Consider the following 23,504-nt stretch of genomic DNA (forward strand, 5'->3'; position numbering starts at 1 on the left):
TGGTGAAGTGGATTTACTTATTGTAGAGTTAATGAAAGTTATAATGAGCATTGTAATATTTGAAACAGATATCATAACAAATGTCAGTAGACCGGGAACATTTTAAAATGAGCGGTTCATTCATAAAATCTTACGACCTTACCTTCATGCTGTGGAAATACAAACGGAAGACAGAAGAGCACTGAAAAGGGGCAGACCTACACGAGGTCTATAATTGTGCATAATATTGTTAGTTGCATTTTATTATTTGCATTTAGCATTGTTATTTTGTTTAGCATTGTCTGATCAGAACAGAGCAGCGCCCTGTTTTTGAGTCATGACCAAACTTTTGAGAACCACTGAATTATCCCTTTAATGTATCTAATCACAAGAACACCATACTGAGGTGAAGCTTAGATCACAACCTGCAATTTTCACAGTTGTAATTGCAATTGTAAATACAAACATTTCAGCCATTCTATACACAACTTATGCTGGTTTTCTTGCATCTGAAGAGCTCAGGGCCCAGCAGTGGTACTGAGACATTACAATCCAAAACATAAACAAAACTAATACTAACCTAAAACTAATATCTGTAAGATTTTAAATCAAATATGATCAAATCAATAGTGTACTCAAGTACTCCTGCACTGTGGAAGTTTTACAAGTGTGTGCTCTTATCAGTGAATTCATTCACGAAAGTTTCCTTATTCAACATAAATCCACAGTTCTCTCAAAGTTAACTTTCATTTAGTTCAGGATGCCCTCAATTAGAAGGAGGTCACAGGAAATCTAAAATTAACCCCAAGTCAGAGAGGGGAGGGAACGCACTTTTCAAAATGAATGAAAGTGGGAATGAAGAACGTATTCAACAATCTGAAATATAAAAGATGTCTATTAACACAAGCAAGTGATTTCTAAACCTATTTTAGTTCATCTTTGAATGCCTCTACTCACATTAACAAAGCATGCCATGCATTTACAAACTGATTAACATTCTCTTAACAAGTCTTAAAAAAGCAAGCTCAACAACAAGGCCAAATGAGGACTTAATACGATTTTAAAGTAAAATGACAAAAACAAATTGAAAGAATTTCACAGTAGGTCTAAAAGCTTTAATGTCTTTTCTATTTGCTCCGTATCTATAGTCCAATATTGCATGAAACGGTATAAATTATAAAGAGTTACAATTTCCCTAGAAATTTAATCAAACCTTAATTTCTGAAACTAGCTTCTGTTTGATCCTAGAAGGTTTTTCTTACCGAAAACGCTTGGAGAAACCCCTGTCACGCCCCATCTCTCCTTTAAATTAAGTTGTGTCTCAAACAAAATGAAATGTTCTTGATCTTAGTGCAGGAGTCTTCATACAGCTGGAATAACCATTCAGTGAATAGAACAGGATAATCGGAAAAGCCATTATCTCCAGATGAGGAGATGCTTATTAGCGCCAACTTGAGGAGCGATGACGTTGCATGGATGAAGAAGGAAACTTCAGGTCACGTCATCATCGAGTCAACTTTGGCAAGATCTCCACATCTCCGTGCTGGGTTGCCTTGGGGAGTTTAACGTTAAAAAGGAGTCTACATCCAGAACTGTAGACCAGATGCCTTCAACTGCAAATGAAAGCCAAAGTCGCAGCTGCTTCAGATGTGAAGAGAGAGAATAGAATGAAAGAGTGGAGCAGGAACAGAGAGCGAGTGAGAAAATAGATACCGTCCCACTGGAAATCTAAGGGAGGTCAGCATGAGTTACTCAATTCACACTCGATCCACATAATTGTGCACGAGTTAGAAGATCCTCAAGTATCCAAGTTCAAGACGCAAAGACAAAAGTAGAGTCTGCACAGCAAACACCAACCAGATAAAAAGTCACAAAGAAACAATTCCCTCAAAATCCTTCTTGGCTGCTTTGTACCTCAGCTGGAAACTCGCAACTTTAAAGCAAGAAAGTTGTTATGTGGATTTTGTGCAAACTTCTGGTGCGTCACAGACCTAAGAGAGGCTTATTATAAGAAGTAGGCTGCTTAAAAATAGGGAGGTTCCATGGGGAGAACTGGGCAACATTTTTGCAGGGACGGAGCGCAGCATACAAGCTGGTCAGTGCCAAAGTTGACTGAAGGACTGTGAAAATGCAGTGATATATGCCAAATGCAAGCAATATCGATGAAGATGAACTAGAAAGGTCATGCTCTCACTGACATGCTTATATGCATTCAATCTACATGTGTGGGCCATGGAAGCTTGTTTCTGACATGGGATAAGAAATTATTAAAGCAATTGCAACTTTTTAATTCCGTTTTTTTTTTTCTCACAATTCTGAGTTTATGTTTCACAGTTGACCCGCCCCCCCTTAGTTACTGTTGCTACGTCCGACAACAAGCCATGGCACTCTCACGCCACACATCATGTTCTCATGCGGTGAAAAATACATGGCTGAGCAAAGTCTCAGCTTTCAAATGTTGCCTTTTTTAAAGGAATTCAAACAAATACTGTTTTGTGGCTCTTTAATGTGTTGTGACAGATCGCCTCAGTTCAAGTGGATCGTGAACCGATCATCTCTTCCTCTTAACTACTTATAGCACGAAATAAACATGAATGAACATCAGAAGGTAATCTTGTTTCAGCCATGGAAAGATGTAAATACACTCCATTTTTCAAGTTCAAGTCCACCAACATTAATCTACTCTAGATTCGGCAGATGATTGGTCGGATCGCCTGTCAATGAAACTCCCAACAAAGAGTCAATAGTGAGAAAAGTCTGAATTTTGAATCGATAACTTGTGAAGTTGTGATTATTACTTTTTTTTCACAGAATTGTTCATATTTCGCAATTCTGAATTTTTATTTCACATTTCAGAATGAATACAGAATTGTGAGATATGCATTTGCAATTCTGAGTTTATATCTCGCATTTCTGAATTGCGAGAAAAGTCTGAATTTTGAGATAAAAATTCACAATTACCTTTTTTTTTTCTTTTTGTTTTTTATCCAGTGGCAGAAACAGGCTTCCACAGTTCAAATTCAAATCTGATCATCAATATTCAAAACTGACACCATCATCAATAGTCTGCTGCTTAAACTTCCCATAAAGAATTCTGAAGACATGCAACAAACATCCCATAAAAAGCAACTTGTCTCTGAACAATGGAAAATGACAGAAAAATCAAAGCTTTGTGCAAGTACAAAAAACATTTCTTACTTGCTAAAGAAGGCATTCATGGTTCCCGATAATACAAGGACAGGCTATCAAGGGTTAATCAGAACAAGCTGATGAAAAGTGTGAATCTAGGTATCTGGAGCAGGCTGTTCTTCTTAATAATTCACTCCTCATGGCGGTAAGGGGGATTTAATAGTGGTCCCATATTCAGAGTTTTCAAGCATATAACTTCAAAAAATAGCATGCATATTTGATAAACAATATTTTATGCAGTAAACCTCACGGGTATAATTCCTCATTGGTAGCGAGAGGCGGCTGATGTTAAAACTGCTCCGTCAGTGTAACTGAACACATTTCAGCTATGAGACGCATCAAATTCTCCTGACAAAGACCCTCATCAGCGAGAGAGAGAACGGACACCTGCAAACCTATGAGAGGGAGACTTCTTATAGTGTATACTTTCACAAAATATAATATTAAATCTAATAATAATAATTACGTAAAAATAAAGAAATAATCTAGCAATATTAAAATCTAATTTTATTTTTCAAATCTGTAATCTAATTGTTAACGATTAAAGAGAATGATTAAATACTTCATAGATCATAGTTATTATAAAAGGTATTGATGAAAAATATGCAAAGAATTTTTGTATTTTAAGCTATAAGCATGTTGAAACTAACTAAAAAGACAGATATAGTCGCCCCAATCTTTTAAAGCATAAAGAGTTTTTAAAGAAGGATGGGAGGGAATAGCCAGCTCATTAAAGATGGCCGCCTGTAATGACATGGCAAATTTATGTTCATAAAGCTGCTTTTTAAATAAATAATAGGGAGGCGGGTCATGTAATTTGACTTATGAAAGCTCACTGATACCTGATGCTGTCAATCAGTTGCTGGTGTTCCTCGGTGAGCAGTATTTCTGGAAGTGTAGACGCCAGACCTTCAACATCCCTCTCATTTGCATACTGCTTCAGCAAATCAAACAGCCTCTCTTTCACCTCAGGCTCCTCGCCTAAAATCTCCTCAACCTATAAAAATTCAAAACAGACCATTTTAACTTCGCCAACACTGGAGTTTGAAAGTGCCAGTGAAAAATATTGTGTGATGTTTAACCAGCCCAAACTAACTTTATGAGGTTTGAGTAACAGTTTAACAATTTTTGTTAACACTTTAGTTTAGGGACCAATTCGCACTATTAACTAGTTGCTGATTTGCATGCATATTACTAATTGGCTATATTACATATTATATGACATATTACATATTAGCTAATTGGCTGTTTATTAGCACTAATAAAGCACAAATTTTATTCTGCATGACCATATTTTAGATACTCAATACGACCCCATACCTAAACATTGCAACTACCTTACTAACTATTAATAAGCAGCAAATAGGGAGTTTATTGAGGCAAAAGTCATAGTTAATAGTGAGAACTGGTGTCCAAACTAAAGTGTGATCCAATTTTTCCATGCCCCTTGAGACTGACCTTCTTGTTGAACTCCAGAGCTTTGTGCTTACGGTCTTGCCTCACCATGTCTCCGCTCTGATAGGTCTCTTTCATGCTGCTGCTGCTGCGTTTCTGCCAGCGGTTGATCCGCAGCACACCCAGACGCAGTGTACGTCCCTGAGAGGCCTTGATCATGGCCGCCGCCGTCTCGTGCTGTTTCACTGGAATCCCATTCACCTCCATCACATAGTCACCTGCTCGCAGTCCACTCCGGCCGGCTGGAGAGTTGAGCATGCAGTCCTCCACCAGCAGGGGACTGTCTCCCACTATAGTAAAGCCAAAACGACCATCAGGCCCCGGGGCAATGTCCATCTGTGGTGGTAAAGTGGATAAGGGTGAGTGACACTGGTTTGCTCTACAGAAGCAAAGGAAAATTAGGAGAGATCTGAATTTTCTTTAGCACAACAAGGGTAACTTGATATATATATACATACTACCGGTCAAAAGTTTGGGATCAGAACGATTTTTTATGTTTTTTTACAGGAGTTTCTTATGCTCATCAAGGCTGCATTTATTTGATCAAAAATACAGGAAAAAAAGTAATATTGTGAAATATTATTCTGATGTAAAATAACGTTTTTCTATTTTAATATAAATTAAAATGTAATTTATTCCTGTGATGCAAAGCTGAATTTTCAACATCATTACTCCAGTCTTCAGTGTCACATGATCCTTCAGAAATCATTCCAATATGCTGATTTATTATCAGTGCTGGAAACTGTTGTTATTTTTACAACAGTTATTTTTTTGGGAACCTGTGATACTTTTTTTCAGGATTCTTTGATGAATAAAAAGTTAAAAAGTTCAAAAATTTGGGGTCAGTACATTTTTATCCTTTCTTTTTTTGAAAGAAATTAAAACCTTTATTCAGCAAGGAAGGATGTGTTAAATTGTTAAGTGATAGCAAAGATTTATATTGTTAGAAAAGATTTATATTTTGAATAAATGCTGTTCTTTTTAACTTTTTATTCATCAAAGAATCCTGAAAAAAGTATCGCCGTTTCCAAAAAAAGACTGCACAACTGTTGCCAACATTGATCATTCTAATAATAAATCAACATATTAGAATGATTTCTGAAGGATCATGTGACACTTTATACTGGAGTAATGGCTGATGGAAATTCAGCTTTGCATCACAGAAATAAATTATATTTTAAAGGATATTAAAATAGAAACCATTATTTTATATTGTAATAACATTTAGCAAGATTACAGTTTTTTCTGAATTTTTGATTAAATAAATGCAGCCTTAAGAGACTTCTTTAAAAAACATTACAAGTCTTACTGATCCCAAACTTTTGAATGGCAGTGTATATATTATGATATTATATATAATGTTATTTTTTAAATTATTATTTTATATATCTACGCTACTATTTAAAAGTATATTTATCAAGAGACTTTTATATTACAAAATATTTCTATTTCAAGTAAATGCTGTTCTTTTGAACTATCTATTCATCAAAGAATGAAAAATGTATTTTCCATCAAATGTTATTACTAAAAAAAATATTTCCGTAAAAATATTAAGAAGCACAACAATTTTCAACACTGCAAATCAGCATATTAGAATGATTCTGTGGATCATGTGACTATGAAGACTGGAGTAATGATGCTGAAAATTCAGCTTTGCATCACAGGAATTTTCAGCTTTAAAATCACAGGAATAAATTACTGTGCATTTATTATATGCATAATATATAATGCATTTTAAAATATATGCAAATAGAAAACAATTATATAAACAATTATATTTTAAATTGTAATAATATTTTCACAATATTACTAAATAAGAGACTTCAAAAACCTAAAAAATCTTAACTCAATTTTTTTTTTTTTTTTTAAGGGGGGAAAAAAATTGTTGCAATGCCATTCATACATTTTTTGCTTGACTTAAGTGTCCAAATACTTTTTAAGGCAACTGTATTTATATAGAGAGATAATATAGAGGCGATTTTGGACATTTTTTAAGAACTCGCTTTTCTATTTAATAATCAACCAATTTCCCATATGAACTGCTTTTTTCTCTTGAATTACGCCAAATTAAACCAAATTTAGGTCAGTTTTGTTACTGTTTTGTTGACAGTATATGGCATGTCAGTGAAGAAAAACTGGCCTGTTCAATTCTAGACACAACGCCAATGCTGGGTGGCACAGTCTTGAGGGTCTGAGCCAGAGCAATGAGGGCTTTGGAGCTGAGGGACGAGACGTTCTGCCCATCGATCTCCAGAACCTGGTCACCTGGCTGCAGTCCAGCCATGTAAGCGCTGCTGCCCTCCACCACAGAGAGGATGTAACTGGGTCCATCTCCACCCAGCTTAAAGCCAAAGTCCTCTGGCCAACCCTGGTTATTTGCTGGAAGGGCCAGTTCTGGAAAAAGCCAATACATGAGAGATAAGTGGCAAGTAGTCTTTATTAAACTTAATTTAGTCTTTATAAAATAAAAATGTATTTAATTAAATCATCTTGCTATATTTGTTTACTTACTTAAAATAAAGTAAAATAAAATAAATGGGAAGACTTTCAGAATCCCCATTTCTATTAAAACCAAATCTACTCCCTTGCATTTACAAAATATCAGACAGAGAACAGTTCACGCATTACGTTTGCAGCACTTCATCATATAGCATACTGTAGTTGTTGTAATTGAATTTGTGACCTAATAACAGACGGGCGAAAAAAAAACGATCAAGCAATTACTTTACGCACCAATATTCAGTGGGAAATCTCTCAGCACGTTAGGGTTTGGGTCTGTGGAATTGAAGAAACATATTAATTTATGTATATAGAGAGAGAGAGAGCAAGAGAGATGGATAGTGTGTCTATGTATGCATGTATGCATGTATGCATGTATATATATATATATATATATATATACATACACACACACACACACTCTCTCTCTATCTTCATCTCCAAAATATACGTTCTTTAATAAAATGAACAGAAAATATAAGCCTATTTTTCTCATTTACCACCTCACAGAGCTCCATGTTCTGCTTTATGAACTTACAGAAATCTTTGGAGGCACTGCGGGATCCCGATCGGCTTTGGCGAAGAGAGAAACGACCCTTCTGGCTCTTCAAAAATCTTCTCATCATGGTTTCTGGGTCTTCTGTGTGGAAGTCAAGCTGTAAGAGGTCACGTCAGGTCAGCACCTCATCACCCTCCTCAACAAGTCACTGCTCCATCATTACCAAAAGCAATCGATCCGGCAGGTGTAGCCTCCATCGAGGATCCTCTGGTGAGGATATCAGTCCAGTGTAGATCAAGAGAGCGCGGTCAAGCTCTCTGCAGCCGTGGCTCTACGTCTCCAATAAGTAAGTCCAGTTCAAACCGTCTTGCAGAGCACGGAGCAGAAATCTGGGACAAGCTAGCTGGGTCTTTTAATGATTCTTTTGCAAGAAAAAGGTACAGTGAAGCCCCATTTTTCTATAAATACCTCCCTCTCCCTCTCTCTCTCTGTGATGCTGGTGGATTGGGCCCTCTCTCAGGGCTGAGGAGTGACCCAGAAACTGCCTGTCAGAGCAGCAAAGGACGGCGCTCCGATTACAGATCCTCAGAGATGCTGTGGTACAGTTAGATGTAGTCTGGTACATTTAACTCCAACTCCCCTTCTACAAATCTGATCCGGTATCATTCTTCCAACTGTTCCTTATTCAAGCACAGTTTCAGAACAGCAGGAATGGTTAACCTCCAACACTGCAGTGATGGGTATGATTTAATATGATATTAATAGCATTTACAGCATGACGTCAGAAAGTAATGAGGAGATCTGTGGCGCTCAGGGCTGGTAGTCAGAAGGTTGCTGGTTTGACCTCTGCAAAGCAAAAGCAACCCAACTGTGCCCTTACACTTAGGTTATGCTATATGTGAACCTGGACCACAAAACCAGTCATAAGGGTAAATATTTTGAAATTGAGATTTATACCATCTATATATCTAAATAAATAAGCTTTCCATTGATGTATGGTTTGTTAGGATAGGACAATAGTTGGCCGAGATACAACTATTTGAACATCTGGAATCTGAGGGTGCAAAAAAAATCTAAATATTGAGAAAATCTCCTTTAAAGTTGTCCAAATGAAGTTCTTAGCAATGCATATTACTAATCAAAAAAATAAGTTTTGATATGTTTACGGTAAGAAATTTACAAAATATCTTCATGGAACATGATCTTTACTTAATATCCAAATGATTTTTGGCATAAAAGAAAAATCGATAATTTTGACCCAAACAATGTTTTTTTGGCTATTGCTACAAATATACCCAAGCAACTTGAGACTGGTTTTGTGGTCCAGGGTCACATATGGAAATAAATAAAGTACTTTGTCTACTTCCCTGTAAATAAATAACTTTGAATAAAAGGGTGAATTTTATATAAATAAAAAAATACCTAAAACAAAACTAAATGTAACTAAATAAAAATAAAGTAAAACAAAATGATTTTAAATACAAAAACTAAAAACCAAAATATATAAAACGTAAATAAAACAAAAACAAATTTGTTTTGAAACAACAAAAATAATTTAAATTGAAACAAAAAAAATAAAATAAATAAAATTAAAAAACTAAACTTTGTATTCAAATTTTAAATACAAAAAAGTATATAATTTTTTTATAAACAAAAATAAAACAAATAACAAAACTAAAATTGAAAAGTAAAATAAAATTATTTAAACTATAAAACAAAAAAATTAAGGCAATAAAATAATGAAAATATTTTTTTTACAAGAAAATGCGCTTATTTGTCAAAATATATAAATAAAGGTCCTAATGTCCTCATTTTTAATGCAAAATATCTTTCTTGTATTTCTTTTGATTTGGGGGATATAATTGTGTTATAATGCTTTTGCTGGCTATAAGGAAGAGTTAACAATGCAAAAACAAAACAGTGTCTTAAAAGGCACTGGATACTACAAGATGACCGTCGATAATCCTATTTAATATCACTCTGAAACATGTCAAACCAGAGGGTACAACTGTTTTTCAATGGATCATTTGCAAGTCAGGTCAGGGATTCAATTATAGCTAGAAATAAAAGAAAAATGCAATTATATATGGGCATATGTGAAGGCCTGAAGGGGCAAAGTACTCCAGCATGTGCAGTGAAGGGAGGGAGAACAGATAGTGAAGGTGACCAGAGCTTCAATATGCCCCCGATCTGCCAGAATGAAGCGTCTCCCGCCTCGATCTATCTGGATATAGAAAAATACATCAACCTCATGCTTGCATCTCCACATCTAAAGACAATATAAGCCAAGCGGGCTTGCAGACTGAAACACACAGTGCATCAATCACAAATTCAATCTTGAAATCCTGGGGGAATAAATCAGCATATTAGAATGATTTCTGAAGGATCATGTGACACTGAAGACTGGAGTAATGGCTGCAGGAATAAATGACATTTTAAAATACATTAAAATAGAAAGCAGTTATTTTATATTGTAATAATTTAAATATTACTTTTTTTTCATTTCATATGACTGTTTTTACTGTATTTTTGATCAAATGAATGCAGCCATGGTGAGCATTAAGAGACTTCTCGCAAACATAGTAAGACTTTTGAATGTTAATGTACTAAGTTTGAAAAAACGTAGTTCACAATATTGGATTTTAGGACTACAGAGATGTATGTTTAGAACTGAATTGTGTCATTTCTGCTCAACTAGCAAACATCTTCCACTGGTCAATCAAACAGTCTGTCCCGCCCCAAACTCAAGTCACTGCCAATAATGCTGTGTCCGGCTGGTCAAACAAATAAAGCAATGTTTTGTTTCCTCAGATGGTGTCTGAAAAAAATTAAAAAATCAAACGAAATCTGTATTTAAAAAAAATATTATAATCACTATATTGCAACAGCTATCTTTATCATATTTTTTAAAGACTTTAGGGCCATCCTATTATCTATTACAAAATATTATTAAATATACACTAGCATTTGAAAGTTTGGAGTCAGTATGACTTAAAAAAAAAAAAAAAAAATGATTTAGCAAGAATGCATTAAGCTGATCAAAAGTGGCAGTAAAAGTTACTAAATAAAATTGTAAAATATTTAAAATCACAGTTTCCACAATAATATTAAGCAGCACGATTTAATATTATTGATAATAATATCAGAATGATTTCTGAAGGATCATGTGACACTGAAGAATGAAGTAATGATGCTGAAAATACAGCTTTGCATCACAGGAATAAATTACGTTTTTAAATATACTGAAATACAAAACATTTATTTTAAATCATAATAAAATTTCCCAATATCACTGTTTTTACTGTATTCCTGAACAAATATATGCAGCTTTGGTGAGTATAAGAGACTTATTTCAAAAACAAGAAAAAAATCTACCTGCTGCTGATTATCTTGGATTATTACTTCTTCACCTTGAGTTGCTTCCTCAGATGGTGTCTGAAAAAAATTAAAAAATCAAACGAAATCTGTATTTTAAAAAAATATTATAATCACTATATTGCAACAGCTATCTTTATCATATTTTTTAAAGACTTTAGGCCATCCTATTATCTATTACAAAATATTATTAAATACACACTAGCATTTGAAAGTTTGGAGTCAGTATGACTTAAAAAAAAAAAAAAAAAAAATTATTTAGCAAGAATGCATTATAGCTGATCAAAAGTGGCAGTAAAAGTTACTAAATAAAATTGTAAAATATTTAAAATCACAGTTTCCACAATAATATTAAGCAGCACGATTTAATATTATTGATAATAATATCAGAATGATTTCTGAAGGATCATGTGACACTGAAGAATGAAGTAATGATGCTGAAAATACAGCTTTGCATCACAGGAATAAATTACGTTTTTAAATATACTGAAATACAAAACATTTATTTTAAATCATAATAAAATTTCCCAATATCACTGTTTTTACTGTATTCCTGAACAAATATATGCAGCTTTGGTGAGTATAAGAGACTTATTTCAAAAACAAGAAAAAAATCTGACTCCAAAATTTTTCCTATAAAAACCAAGTGGTGAAAGGTAGTGAAAATCACAAATATTGCTGATATATGCATGTAATGATATGCAATTTAATATAAGAAAATGAATCCAATTTAATTAAAACAAAAAGTCACATAAAACTGGTTGGATTTTCATCATTATTAATTATAATACATTTTTATGTTGTTCATATATTAATTTTCATCTAATTTTATATACACACGTAAGCAATATAATGGCCACCCTGGCACATCAAGTCACATAAGTATACGTAACACACGTGATGTTTACCCCTATAATGTATTCCTGAGTGTCGGCCACTACTGAGGAGAACTCCACCAGCACAGCATGAGGGTCGTCTGATACGATCTCAGCCGCCAGCTCCTGCTCCTCAGAGTTCCCTGCATGTTCAGAGTCCTTCAGCTGCACGGCAAAACAGCCCCCTGACCACACAAACACATATACAGTCATTACAAGTGACAACTGTAAGAATTCATGATGTCTATAAATAGCTTAGGGTCTCTCTCAAGTGTCTTCAATTATGTATACACTTATATTAGATTAGATTCAACTTTATTGTCATTGTGCAGAGTACAAGTACAGGGCCAACTGAAATGCAGGTATATATATAAGTTATGTATAAGTTTAGCTAGACTTTTTAATGTTTTCGAAAGAAAAAAATTTATTATGCTCACCAAGGATGCATTTATTGGATCAAAAACACAGTAAAAACGGTATTATTGTAAAATATTACTTTCATTTAAAATAAGTTTTCTATTTGTATATATTTTAAAATGTAAAATATTCCTGATGCAAAGCTGTATTTTCAGCAACATTACTTCAGTCTTCAGTGTCACATGATCCTTCAGACTGTAAGTTGCTTTTGATAAAAGCGTCTTCTAAATAAATGCAAAAAATGCATAAATGTACATTTTCGTTATTTGCAATAAAATAAACATTAACGGAAATAAAATATTAAAAAACTTAAACTTATTTTATTTCAGCTAGTAGCCAAGGCAACATTTCTCATTTTCCTTTAGCTTAAGTTGAAGCGCTGTAATATAACTATAACTGAAGTTAATAACTAAAACTAAATAAATTATAACTAATAAAAAAAAGACATACTATATAGACATTCTTAAGAAAACTATTACTAAAATTAAAGTGAAAATAGAAAGTATACAAATTAAATCTAATTCAAAATATTAACAAAAACTATAAATTTATGTTTTTGTTTTTTACCAATATACAGATTTTTCAAGAGATGCTTAAAAATTCAATGCAAAATAGCAATACAAAACACTTTATGATATCAATATTCTCTATACGATATCCATATAGAGAATCAGTTTTACAGCTTATATTTAGGACTTTTAATATAACAGAAAGCACATTATACTTATGTGTACTAGTTGTTTTCTAACATTGACTTCAGTATAAATGTGTTTTAATTATTTGAATGATTAATTAATTAATCATTTTAGTGATAGATGTTTATAAACCTTTAGCTCGCAGGTGACGGTTCAGCGTTCCATGTTCAGCAAAGCCCCGGCCACAGTTGGAGCACTTGAAGGGCTTTTCACCCGTGTGATGCCGGATGTGCCGCACCAAAGCGCTCTTTTCCCGGAAGCCACGGGAGCAGTGCGGACACACGTAAGGCTTTTCCTCGCCATGAGTGCGATGGTGGACCTGCAGAGCATTCTGGAACACGACAGACCATGCTTTAAAGATGACAATGTAAAACCTAAGGACTGTGTTTGCATATTGACCTCACCTTGGTCTTGTAGCTCTTGTCACAGAAGCTGCAGTGGTACGGCCTCTCGTCTGAATGCGCTCTCATGTGTTCCCGCACGTGTCCGATGGCTTTAAACTGCTTGCCGCACTCTCCGCATTTGTAGCGCCGCTCGCTGACATGTGTCTCCATGTGTTTCTTCAGCACGTAGCCCGTCAGGAACTCCTTCTGACATGTTAAGCACTTAAACGGCTTGTAACCTGCGAAAGAAAAAAATATTCAGAGACTCGGCTGTTACACAGCTATTCCATATTGTTAATGAATAAACTGCTTTGAATGGGGCTTACCAACATGCCCTTTGACATGGACCCTCAGGTAGGTCAACGTCTTGAACATGCGTTCACAGTGAGGACATTTGTATAATTTTGTCTCAACTGGTTCGTCTTCCTTCACAGACGAATCCTAGAATGGATAAAAAAGTTTGAAGTTTATTGTGTTGTTTTATTGGAATAAAACATGCCGTCACAATTTAAGAAACTCACTTGTGTTTCCTCGGCCACGGTCTCCACACATTCTTCTGTCACCTGGATCTCAGTGAGCCTGGCGTCAGTCTCAGGAGCCTGCAGGGCTGCTTTAGGTGACCGGGCCTCTGCCTGCTCGGCTGCCTCTGTGGCTTCGGTCTCCAGCGCGATGCCAGAGTTTATGATGGCCTGGCAGATTAGATTGTCGGCTTCAACCACAGTCGCAGTTTGAGGCTGAGACACGACCTGTCAGAGGAACAGAGGAACTACATTAACTACATACATATTCACAACTTCTGAATATATAAACAAATGTCCTTGTACTTTTCCAAGCATCTTAATTTATACTAAAGAAAGATAAAGTTACTTAGAAAGATTTTTTTTTCTTTTTGTTAAAACTATTTTTTTAAATTTGGCCCTGAGCTTTTAGTCTAGCTTTTTAGCCATTTTAATAATATTATTTATGTAACACTTCGTAATAAGGTTTAATTATTTAACATTTGTTAATGTAGTAGACGTTGTCGGTAATAACATTAGTAATGAATTTGGGCAGCCTTAACTAACAATGAACAACAATTTTTACAGCATTTATCTAGATAAATGCTAATTTATAAATATACTTCTGTTCTTTGTTGAATTATATTTTCTCATAATACATTAACTGGTAACACTTCACAATAAAGTTCATTAGTTAGCATTAGTTAACTACTTTAGTTAGAATGAACAATACTTCTACAGCATATATTAATCTTAGCTAATGTTAATTTCAACATTTACTAATGCATTATTAAAATCAAAGGTTGTGCTTGTTAATAAAGCAATAAGCCCCAAGAAGTCATGGTTTACAGCGAATTTATAACAGCTAAGGGGCATTGTTAGGCACGATGCAAAGTGCCTAAAACCCCCTTAGCTGTTATAAATTCACTGTAAACCACGGCTTCACGGGGATTATTGCTTTTATAAAATGGTTATTCCATATACGTAGTAAGGTTTCACAAAATAAAACAGAGCAAATAAAGTGTAATAATATTAATCAAAAAATTATTCTTCCGCCAAACAATGTAGTTCCTCGGAATCGGTTGTGGTTGCAACAAAGTTGCCAAGCAACACACAAACGTAAACAAATCTGTATGTTTGTAGAGTAATTTACAACAGCTTCGAACATGGCTCAGCCAATCAGAATCAAGGACCGGAACTATCCGTTTTATAACATTAGTTAAAGCACTGTGAATTACCATGAACTAACAATGTACAACTGTATTTTCATTAACTAACATTAACAAAGATTAATAAATACTGTAATTAATGTTAATACATTAACTAATGGAACCTTATTGTAAAGTGTTACCTGTTAATCCATACAACCTGAAATACTAAAACATTTACAGTACATGTAGAAATCTATACATAAAGAACTGGATTAATAAATGATGTAAATGTATTTCTCATTGTTAGTTCAAGGATATCTAATACACGTAATACATTGAACCTTGTAAAGTGTTATGATTCATGATAATGCAACTGAATTGTCATACAGAGCTCAACATTCTAAAAATATAAGTAAATATCAGTTTTCAATTATTTTAATTATATAATCGTATCAATGTTGGCAAAGCAAAAAAAAAATCTCAACTACTGGCCCTACTGTTGAGACTGTTAAATTGCAGCACCCAAAAATGCAATAACGGTCCGTGCTTTTTTGAATTAGTGAAATTCAACATGCTTTTCTGCACCAAAAATATTTGTAATTAATTAACTAGCTTTGTTAGTCTCAGACCTGTTGCACTTGTCCTACCACCTCGATCTGGATGATCTCCTGACCAGCTTCCACAACTCTCACGACAGGAATCTGCTCCTTCTCAGATTCAGGAGGGGACGGCTGAACTTCTAGAACGATACCCAACAGCAATACAATCAGAAAACCTCACGTGCACAACAGTTTCCACATGAAAAAGAATGTCGGCATGAAATGAAAATTCACCATCTATTTTCTAAATGCATGCTATAGATCTTATTCTGAAAAATGTATTCATTCAGTTTTTCACCTTGTAATGTTAAATCAAAACAGACTTTTCTCTGGTGACATATGCCAGTCTTCACCAATCATTTATAATCCATTACACTCAGACGTACATCACAATATGGAAGAAAAGATCCGTCGCTGAAAAGGTCATTATGAAAGGCTTCGTACCTTTCTGAACTCCATCCTTGCTAACAAGTATCTCTTTACACTGACTGTAGCGAATCTTCTCAGTGCAAGGCGTGAGAGACTTCAGATGTCTGGTTAGCGCTCCGGACTCTCTGAACGCCAGTCCACACTGATTGCAGCGGTACGGACGCTCATCTGCCAAAGGAAATGATATCATAATACTTAGAAAGACATGCATAAAAGTTTACACAGACACTAAATAACTTTCACTACTTAGAAGGGGTTGAACGACTTCTGATTTTTTTAAGTCGACTTTAATGTGATGAAAGTCGAGTCGAAGTCGACTAGTCGCTGATGACGTCATTAATGAACAAATAAGTCTGGAGCAGTGACAAGCACCTTGTGCACAGCTATGGCATATGACACAGCGCTGCCCACATGGCTATTGCTGCTATAACAGCTCTTTTATCAGTTATTTTGTCTTTGGGTCGTTATATTTCTCACAGATTTCTGCTCATTCTAAATCAGATACAGATAAAGCAGCACAGTAAAGACTACATTCATATGAATGCATTAGTGAGAGCGATTACGTGTGTGAATTAATTCTACCTGACAGCGTCTCTCTACTAGTAGTGAAGCTGTGGAATTTACTTATTAAGAAATATATGCTTGAACTTTTCAGTTTCTAAGCTATTTTACTGAGAAATCACAGAACAGTGTTGACAATACATTTCCGTGCTGAATGATTCTGTGTGCTCGCGATCTGCGCGTGATGTACGCGCTACTGTCTGTAGCCTATGCGTGCAGCAGAGCATTAGATTAGAACGGCGATTAACGTACCTGTACAATAAGCTGTTTAAAACGTGCATTCTCCTGTTCAATTTCAAGCATCCAGTAATATAATCACACGTCTTGTGGAGCGCTTTCAGAGTATGCATTTATTTGTCATTTGAACTGTTTGGAAACAGAGAGTAAATGTGGAAGTCCTTCAAAGATTTCTTATCCTGTTGCGCCCTCTATAGGACCCGCGACTAGTCGACGTCAAGCTTAAAGCGTCATGCAGAGCATTGAAGTCGAGCAGTCGATTAGTCGGTGCAACCCCTACTACTTAGCAGAGTCCAGTACAAAGACGCCACTTCACACACAGCTTAGTTTTACCTGTGTGCCGACGTTTGTGCCGGATCAACGACCCCTTGGTCCTAAAAGCATTCTCGCATATTTCACACTTAAAATCCTTCTGGTCCGTGTGCGTGAACATGTGGGTTCTGAGAATATTTGTCTGCGGGACAAATAAATGGATCAAATTTACAACTGAAGTGAGTTTTGCTTGCATATTCCCAAATAAGATAAGAATTCAAATGCATAAATATGATCTAATATTGTACCGTTTTAAAGGTCTTCTCACATATCTCACAGATGTACCGTCCCTCTGCGTTTAACTTCCAAACGACTTTTGCAGGACTGGAACTGTCATCCTCGCTTGCAGAGCGGCTTCTCTTTTTTCCTCCAGCCGCCGCTTTATCTCCCTTGTCTAAAGGAACCAAGCGACTTGATTTAGTACCCAAAGACAGATGGATTGGTAAATTATGTTCAATTCAAATCCCTCAATACAACAAGTTATATTTTATTGACTTCACTAAATCAAAAGTGAAGTACCTGCATTCGACGTTCCCGCTTCATCAGATGAACTATCATTTTCACTTAATTTCACATCGATGGAAGCAGCTTCATTAGGGACAATATTTGTCTGAGGAAGGAGACAGACAGATGAGCACTGATGTATCCTTAGCTTACATTTTGTACAGCTTCTTGAGTATATGATGCTCACAGACTACCATTTAAACGTTTGGGGTCAGTAAGATCATTTATGGGGATGCATTTACTTGATCAAAACTACAGTAAAAACAGAAATATCATGAAATATTATTACAATTTTAAATAACTGCTTTCTATTTGAATATACTGTAAAATGTCATTTATTCCGGTGATGTTAAAGCTGAATTTGCAGCATCATTACTCCAGTCTTCAGTGCCACGTGATCCTTCAGAAATCATTCTGATATGATGATTAGCTGCTCAAGAAACATTTCTTATTACCAATCATGCAAAAAGTTTTTGTTTAATATCTGTGTGGAAAACATGATCCGTTTTTTCAGGATTCTTTGATGAATAATAAATATGTACAGTCAATCCCTCTGGATATGAAAGTATCCAGTAAATGAGGAAGGATATCATTTCACACAAACCTGATGGTCCTGCTGAGGACGCTTGCAGCTCCTGCTGAGTTTATGTTGGATGAAAGCATCCAGAGCGGAGAACTCCTCCAGACATCTCCCGCATTTATGAATATCCTCATCTGAGAGGGAACACCAAAATATTGCACATCTCATTTCAGTTTAACGGATCATACATATTGCAGAAGTATCTATGCAACATGAAATGCAATAAGAATGCAATATAATATACATTTTCCCACAATTGCGGCATCCAATAGGTTTTTTTTAATATATATAAAAAATACATTTATAAAATAATACGCTTTAATATTTTAATTGTAAAATAAAATGTTAATTATGAATATTTATTAAGTTATATACTTTATAATATGTAATTTAATGTTATAATACAATTAATATAACTTAAACATCTATATACTATAGTTGTTATTAACATTTTGGATTCGTTTTTATATTTTCATAATGATTCAGTTAAAGTTTCAGTAATTTTGTTGTGTTTTTGTACTATAACTTTCATTTATTAATAAAATATTACATGTTTTACATGACTTTTACAAAGACAAAACTATTTAGTCCATAAATATGTCATTTGCATCCCAGAATGCTATTAAACAAAATGTTTAATTTGAGGTGCAAATGACTTTGTTGTGGAAATTGTGTTTTCATAGAGTTGGCACACATAAAAAATAAAATTCACAGGGCGTTTTGGGAGCCGAATCTTGTTGCCGTGCGGTTTTAATATCAAACAGCCTTGGAAAGCTGCAGCAGTAACATGTGTGTTGTCAGATCTTCATCCAGTACAGATCGATGCTAAGCAGCATTAGCATGCTGGTCAAAAACAACATTGCGGCTAATGGAGACTGTTAGCGTGACTGAACGAGCCAAAGTTAGGCCCACACATTTAATCGCGTTTTTACCACGCGACTGCGTCCCATCCCAATGTTTCTACCTTCGTCTCCGAGTGTGGTTTGGATGGTGATGATGTTGCCATGCTCCGCTTGGTCGGTAACTGTTGCTGCCGTATTATTATTTTCTTCAGTCATGTCGTTCCAGACCTCCGTCTCTGTCGCAACGCTTCAACAGGGAAAACATGGCGGATTTACGACCTCGTAGTCATAACAACAAAAGAGCGGCTCGGGGAGGGAGAACGAGCACGTCAAAATAGATTCAAAATAAAGGCGCGCTCATTCTATGGATACAACTCTGTTGCGGGAAACTGCACTTAGATCACAAACTTTCATCTGCATTAGACAAATATCCTCCTGCCTTTCTGATTTTAGGTGGTGACTTTAACATTACATTTGATTTAGTTGATGGTTGATATATGGAGAGGAATTTACCCGGATGTAATACAGTAATCCAGAATCGATTATTAGTTGATCTCTAAAACATTAATAAATAATAATATCTCTATTAATATTAGCAACAGTCCACTGACTGACCGTAATGCCATTTATATTTCAATTAATTTATCACAAAATACTACAATGAATAGCCTACTTCTAAAGCGTCGCTTTGGAAACTAAACAATTCTCTTCTTAAATATGAAAAGGTCAAAAAACAGCAGATTGATGAGTTAATCAAACTTACTGGGAAAGGGCTGAATCAGAAAAAGCGTATGGACGGAATTGGGAGCTTCTAAAATATGAATTAGGGAAATTCTTAAGAACATTTGGAAGTAATAGGCCTATAGCAAAACAAAATAGATTAACTGAAGATGAGGTTCTTTTACAGCTTTCTGCTTTATCGTTTAGGGAACCATTGACAGATACTCAAAACACTGAATACTCTAAACCAGTGTTTCTCAACCAGGGGTCCGTGGACCCCTAGTGGTCCTTGACGTAAGGCCAGGGGGTCCGTATAAAGTATGAATTTTTGTATACATTTTGTATATTTTGACATGACATGTTCCCATGAAAGAAAAATTCAATATAGCTGATGATATGGCCAAATACTGGACAAGTCAGCTAACTTGAATTATACTTGACTGTATTTGGTCCTCACAAAGACACAAATGATACATAGATGAGTCAATTTTGTTCTGGAGGTCCTTGAGGATGGTTCTGAATTGGACTGAGGTCCGGTATGCCAAAAGGTTGAGATTCACTGCTCTAAACTACAGAATAAATTAGATGAGTTGTACAGATCCAAAGCTAAGGGAGCCTATGTTAGATCAAGGAAAAATGGCTGGAAGAAGGAGAACAGAACTCCAGTGAAAGACCCAATGCTATATGTTTCTATTGATCGTCTCTGAACAAATGATAGAGTTCTTGATAATCCTAAATAAATAGCTGCTTATTGTTCCAAATTCTATAATAACTTATCAAGATATTGTGATAATTCAGCCAAATCGTTTTTTTGACTCTGTCAATCCAAAAAAAGTTATTTAAGATAAAGAAGCTTGTGACGGCGATACATCTCAATCAGAAATTCTACAGGCAATTAAGAGTTTAAAAAAGAATAAATGTCAGAGCAGTGATGGTCTAATCGCTGAACTGTATAAGGTGTTTGACAAAAATGTATCTCCTTTCTTATTAAGTGTTCAAAGAAAGTCTTGAATTGGAAGCACTTCCACCAACCATGACACAAGGAGTCATCACCCTGATACCCAAACCCAACAAAGATAAAGAGTGTCTAGAAAACTGGAGGCCAATCACCCTCTTAAATAATGATTAAAAACTGTTAGCTTTAGTTTTAGCAAGAATAATTAAAGATGTCCTTAACTCTATAGTTGATTAATCACAATCAAGCTTTATGGAGAAGCGTCACATTACGAATAATCAACCCGATCTCATGAAAGTGCGTATAAATAGTACGCCAAATAAAAACGAAAACTCATGGTATTGATACGCAAAAATGGACTTTGGCGTGCATATGATACGCATGTGGTTGGCGTGCACATAATACCGGTTTTCGCGTGCATATGATACGCATGTGGTTGGCGTGCACATAATACCGGTTTTCGCGTGCATATGATACGCATGTGGTTGGCGTGCACATAATACCGGTTTTCGCGTGCATATGATACGCATGTGGTTGGCGTGCACATAATACCGGTTTTCGCGTGCATATGATATGCCAAACACATGCGTATCATATGCACGCGAAAACTGGTATTATGTGCACGCCAAACACATGCGTATCATATGCACGCGAAAACTGCGTATTATGTGCATATAATACGCAGTTTTCGCGTGCATATGATATGCCAAACACATGCGTATCATATGCACGCGAAAACTGCGTATTATATGCACGCCAAACACATGCGTATCATATGCACGCGAAAACTGGTATTATGTGCACGCCAAACACATGCGTATCATATGCACGCGAAAACTGGTATTATGTGCACGCCAAACACATGCGTATCATATGCACGCCAAAGTCCATTTTTGCGTATCAATACCATGAGTTTTCGTTTTTATTTGGCGTACTATTTATACGCATTTTCATGAGACCGGGCTCGAATAATACAAGATTAGTTTTAGATCTTCTAGATTACGAGAATCTCGTTCCTAATGACAGTTTTGCTTTTCTTAGACTTCTAGCCTTTGATTCGCTTGAGCACAAGTTCATAGTTCAAGCTCTTGCCAAATTTGGGTTTGGAGATTATTTCTGTAAAGCCATCAGGACATTATGCAGAAATAATAATAATAGTGTTATTAAGTTAAAATTCGGAACCTCACCCAGATTTGATTTGTCACGTGGAGTAAGACAAGGCTGTCCTATATCTCCATATCTATTCTTACTTGCCTCTCAGTTTTTAGCTCTGCATATTTCCACTAATAATTTACAAGGTATCACAACTGAAGATTGACAAATTATTATTAGCCAGCTGGCTGACGACCCTACTTTATTTCTGAATGCCGCCTCCCAAATCCCTTTAGCTTTAAGATTGATTGAGTCCTTTTCCAGAGCTTCAGGTATCTGCCAGAATATCAACAAATGTGAGTTAATGTCAATCAAACGCTGTAATGTTCCCTCTATATGTAACATTCCTGTGAAAGATGAAGTTACATACTTAGGAATTTTAATTAATAAAGACCAAAAAACAAGATGTAATCTAAATTTCGACCCTCTATAGTGAAAACCCAAAGAAAACTTAACTCGTGGCTGCAGAGAGATTTATCACTAAGAGGAAGAATTTTACTCTCTAAAGCCGAAGGATTGTCTGGACTCACTTATGCTGCTCTTTCCTTGGAGGTTGATAAATGAACATTAAAAAGAATTGATAGCATGTTAAACAATTTTGTTTGGAAAAATAAAACTCACTACATTAGGACATCTGTAATAATGAACCCAACAAAACAGGGATTTAGTCGATTTTACTACCTTAAATAATACTTTTAAAATTAATTGACTCAAGAATTTCCTTAAAAATCCCTCCTCACTTTGGAATTTTATCCCAAATTATATTTTCTCTAAAGTTGGTGGCCTGAATTTCCTATTATAATGTTTTAAAAATCCCTATCAAACTTTCTAATTTCCATAAGCAGATGCTCTTGGCCTGGTCCTTAATATACAAACACAACTTTTCTCCACACAGATATAATTTATGGAACAATAAGCATATTCTTTACGAGAATAAATCACTTTTCTTCGACGAGTGGGTCGAAAACAATCTTCTTTTAGCTGGACAGCTTTTTAATTCACAAGGCAGACTTTACAACTACTCTGATGTCTTACAAAAATATAATATTTGTATCTGCTGATGAATTATGCTGTTGTTTTCAACGCCATTCCCTCTGGTGTGTCTTTTCTGTTGCATGGCCTTGTACTTACACTCTGAATTTAACTGACACAATGATCGGAAGTGTTTGCTTTTCTGCAGATCAACAAAAAATCACTATAAAATTAGAGCTCTTTTACAGAGAGAGATAACAACAATTCCTTACATAATACCTTATTGGAATAGCATTGTGATGCAATATACCTTGGGAGAAAGTATGGACCTTGCCTCATAGATATCTGCTTACTAATAAAGTAAAATAAATAACATTTAAGTTGATTTACAAATGTCACCCAGCTAAAGCATTTCTTGGGAAATATAAGTCAGACATTGAAGTGAGTTGCTGTTTTTGTCATTCTTCTGAAGAAGACTTCATTCTTTTATTTTGGCAATGCTCCTACACAAAACATTTTTGGTCACTTTTTAGTGTTTATTCAATCTTATTTTGTAAGTGACTTCTCTTTTTGTTTTAATGATGCTTTCTTTGGATTGTCTGACTATTCAAAAGAGAATACCGGAAA

General features: G+C 35.2%; 2 protein-coding genes across 2 annotated transcripts in view; both read right to left on the minus strand.

The window, feature by feature from the left end:
* The window catches only part of grid2ipa (glutamate receptor, ionotropic, delta 2 (Grid2) interacting protein, a), a 35,241-nt gene extending 26,687 nt beyond the window's left edge, over nucleotides 1–8,554 (minus strand). Inside the window, 5 exon segments of the mRNA XM_016269857.1 lie at nucleotides 4,011–4,165; nucleotides 4,627–4,959; nucleotides 6,764–7,017; nucleotides 7,348–7,398; nucleotides 7,661–8,554. Coding sequence (XP_016125343.1) covers nucleotides 4,011–4,165; nucleotides 4,627–4,959; nucleotides 6,764–7,017; nucleotides 7,348–7,398; nucleotides 7,661–7,748 — 881 coding nt within the window. The 5' untranslated portion in view covers nucleotides 7,749–8,554.
* LOC107585741 (transcription factor E4F1-like) lies at nucleotides 8,432–19,383 on the minus strand. Its single transcript, XM_016272899.1, has 14 exons — nucleotides 19,201–19,383; nucleotides 18,261–18,370; nucleotides 17,672–17,762; nucleotides 17,401–17,546; nucleotides 17,174–17,294; nucleotides 16,058–16,210; nucleotides 15,644–15,753; nucleotides 13,888–14,112; nucleotides 13,693–13,807; nucleotides 13,388–13,605; nucleotides 13,116–13,314; nucleotides 11,905–12,056; nucleotides 10,997–11,056; nucleotides 8,432–8,467 (listed from the first exon to the last, which is right to left on the minus strand). Exons 1-14 carry the CDS (start codon nucleotides 19,292–19,294, stop codon nucleotides 8,432–8,434), a joined length of 1,830 nt encoding a protein of 609 aa, XP_016128385.1. The 5' UTR covers nucleotides 19,295–19,383.
* Nucleotides 19,384–23,504: the final 4,121 nt, after the last annotated feature.

The sequence above is a fragment of the Sinocyclocheilus grahami genome, unplaced genomic scaffold (assembly GCF_001515645.1).
Source record: "Sinocyclocheilus grahami isolate Dianchi unplaced genomic scaffold, SAMN03320097.WGS_v1.1 scaffold5.1, whole genome shotgun sequence".
Lineage (NCBI taxonomy): Eukaryota > Metazoa > Chordata > Actinopteri > Cypriniformes > Cyprinidae > Sinocyclocheilus > Sinocyclocheilus grahami.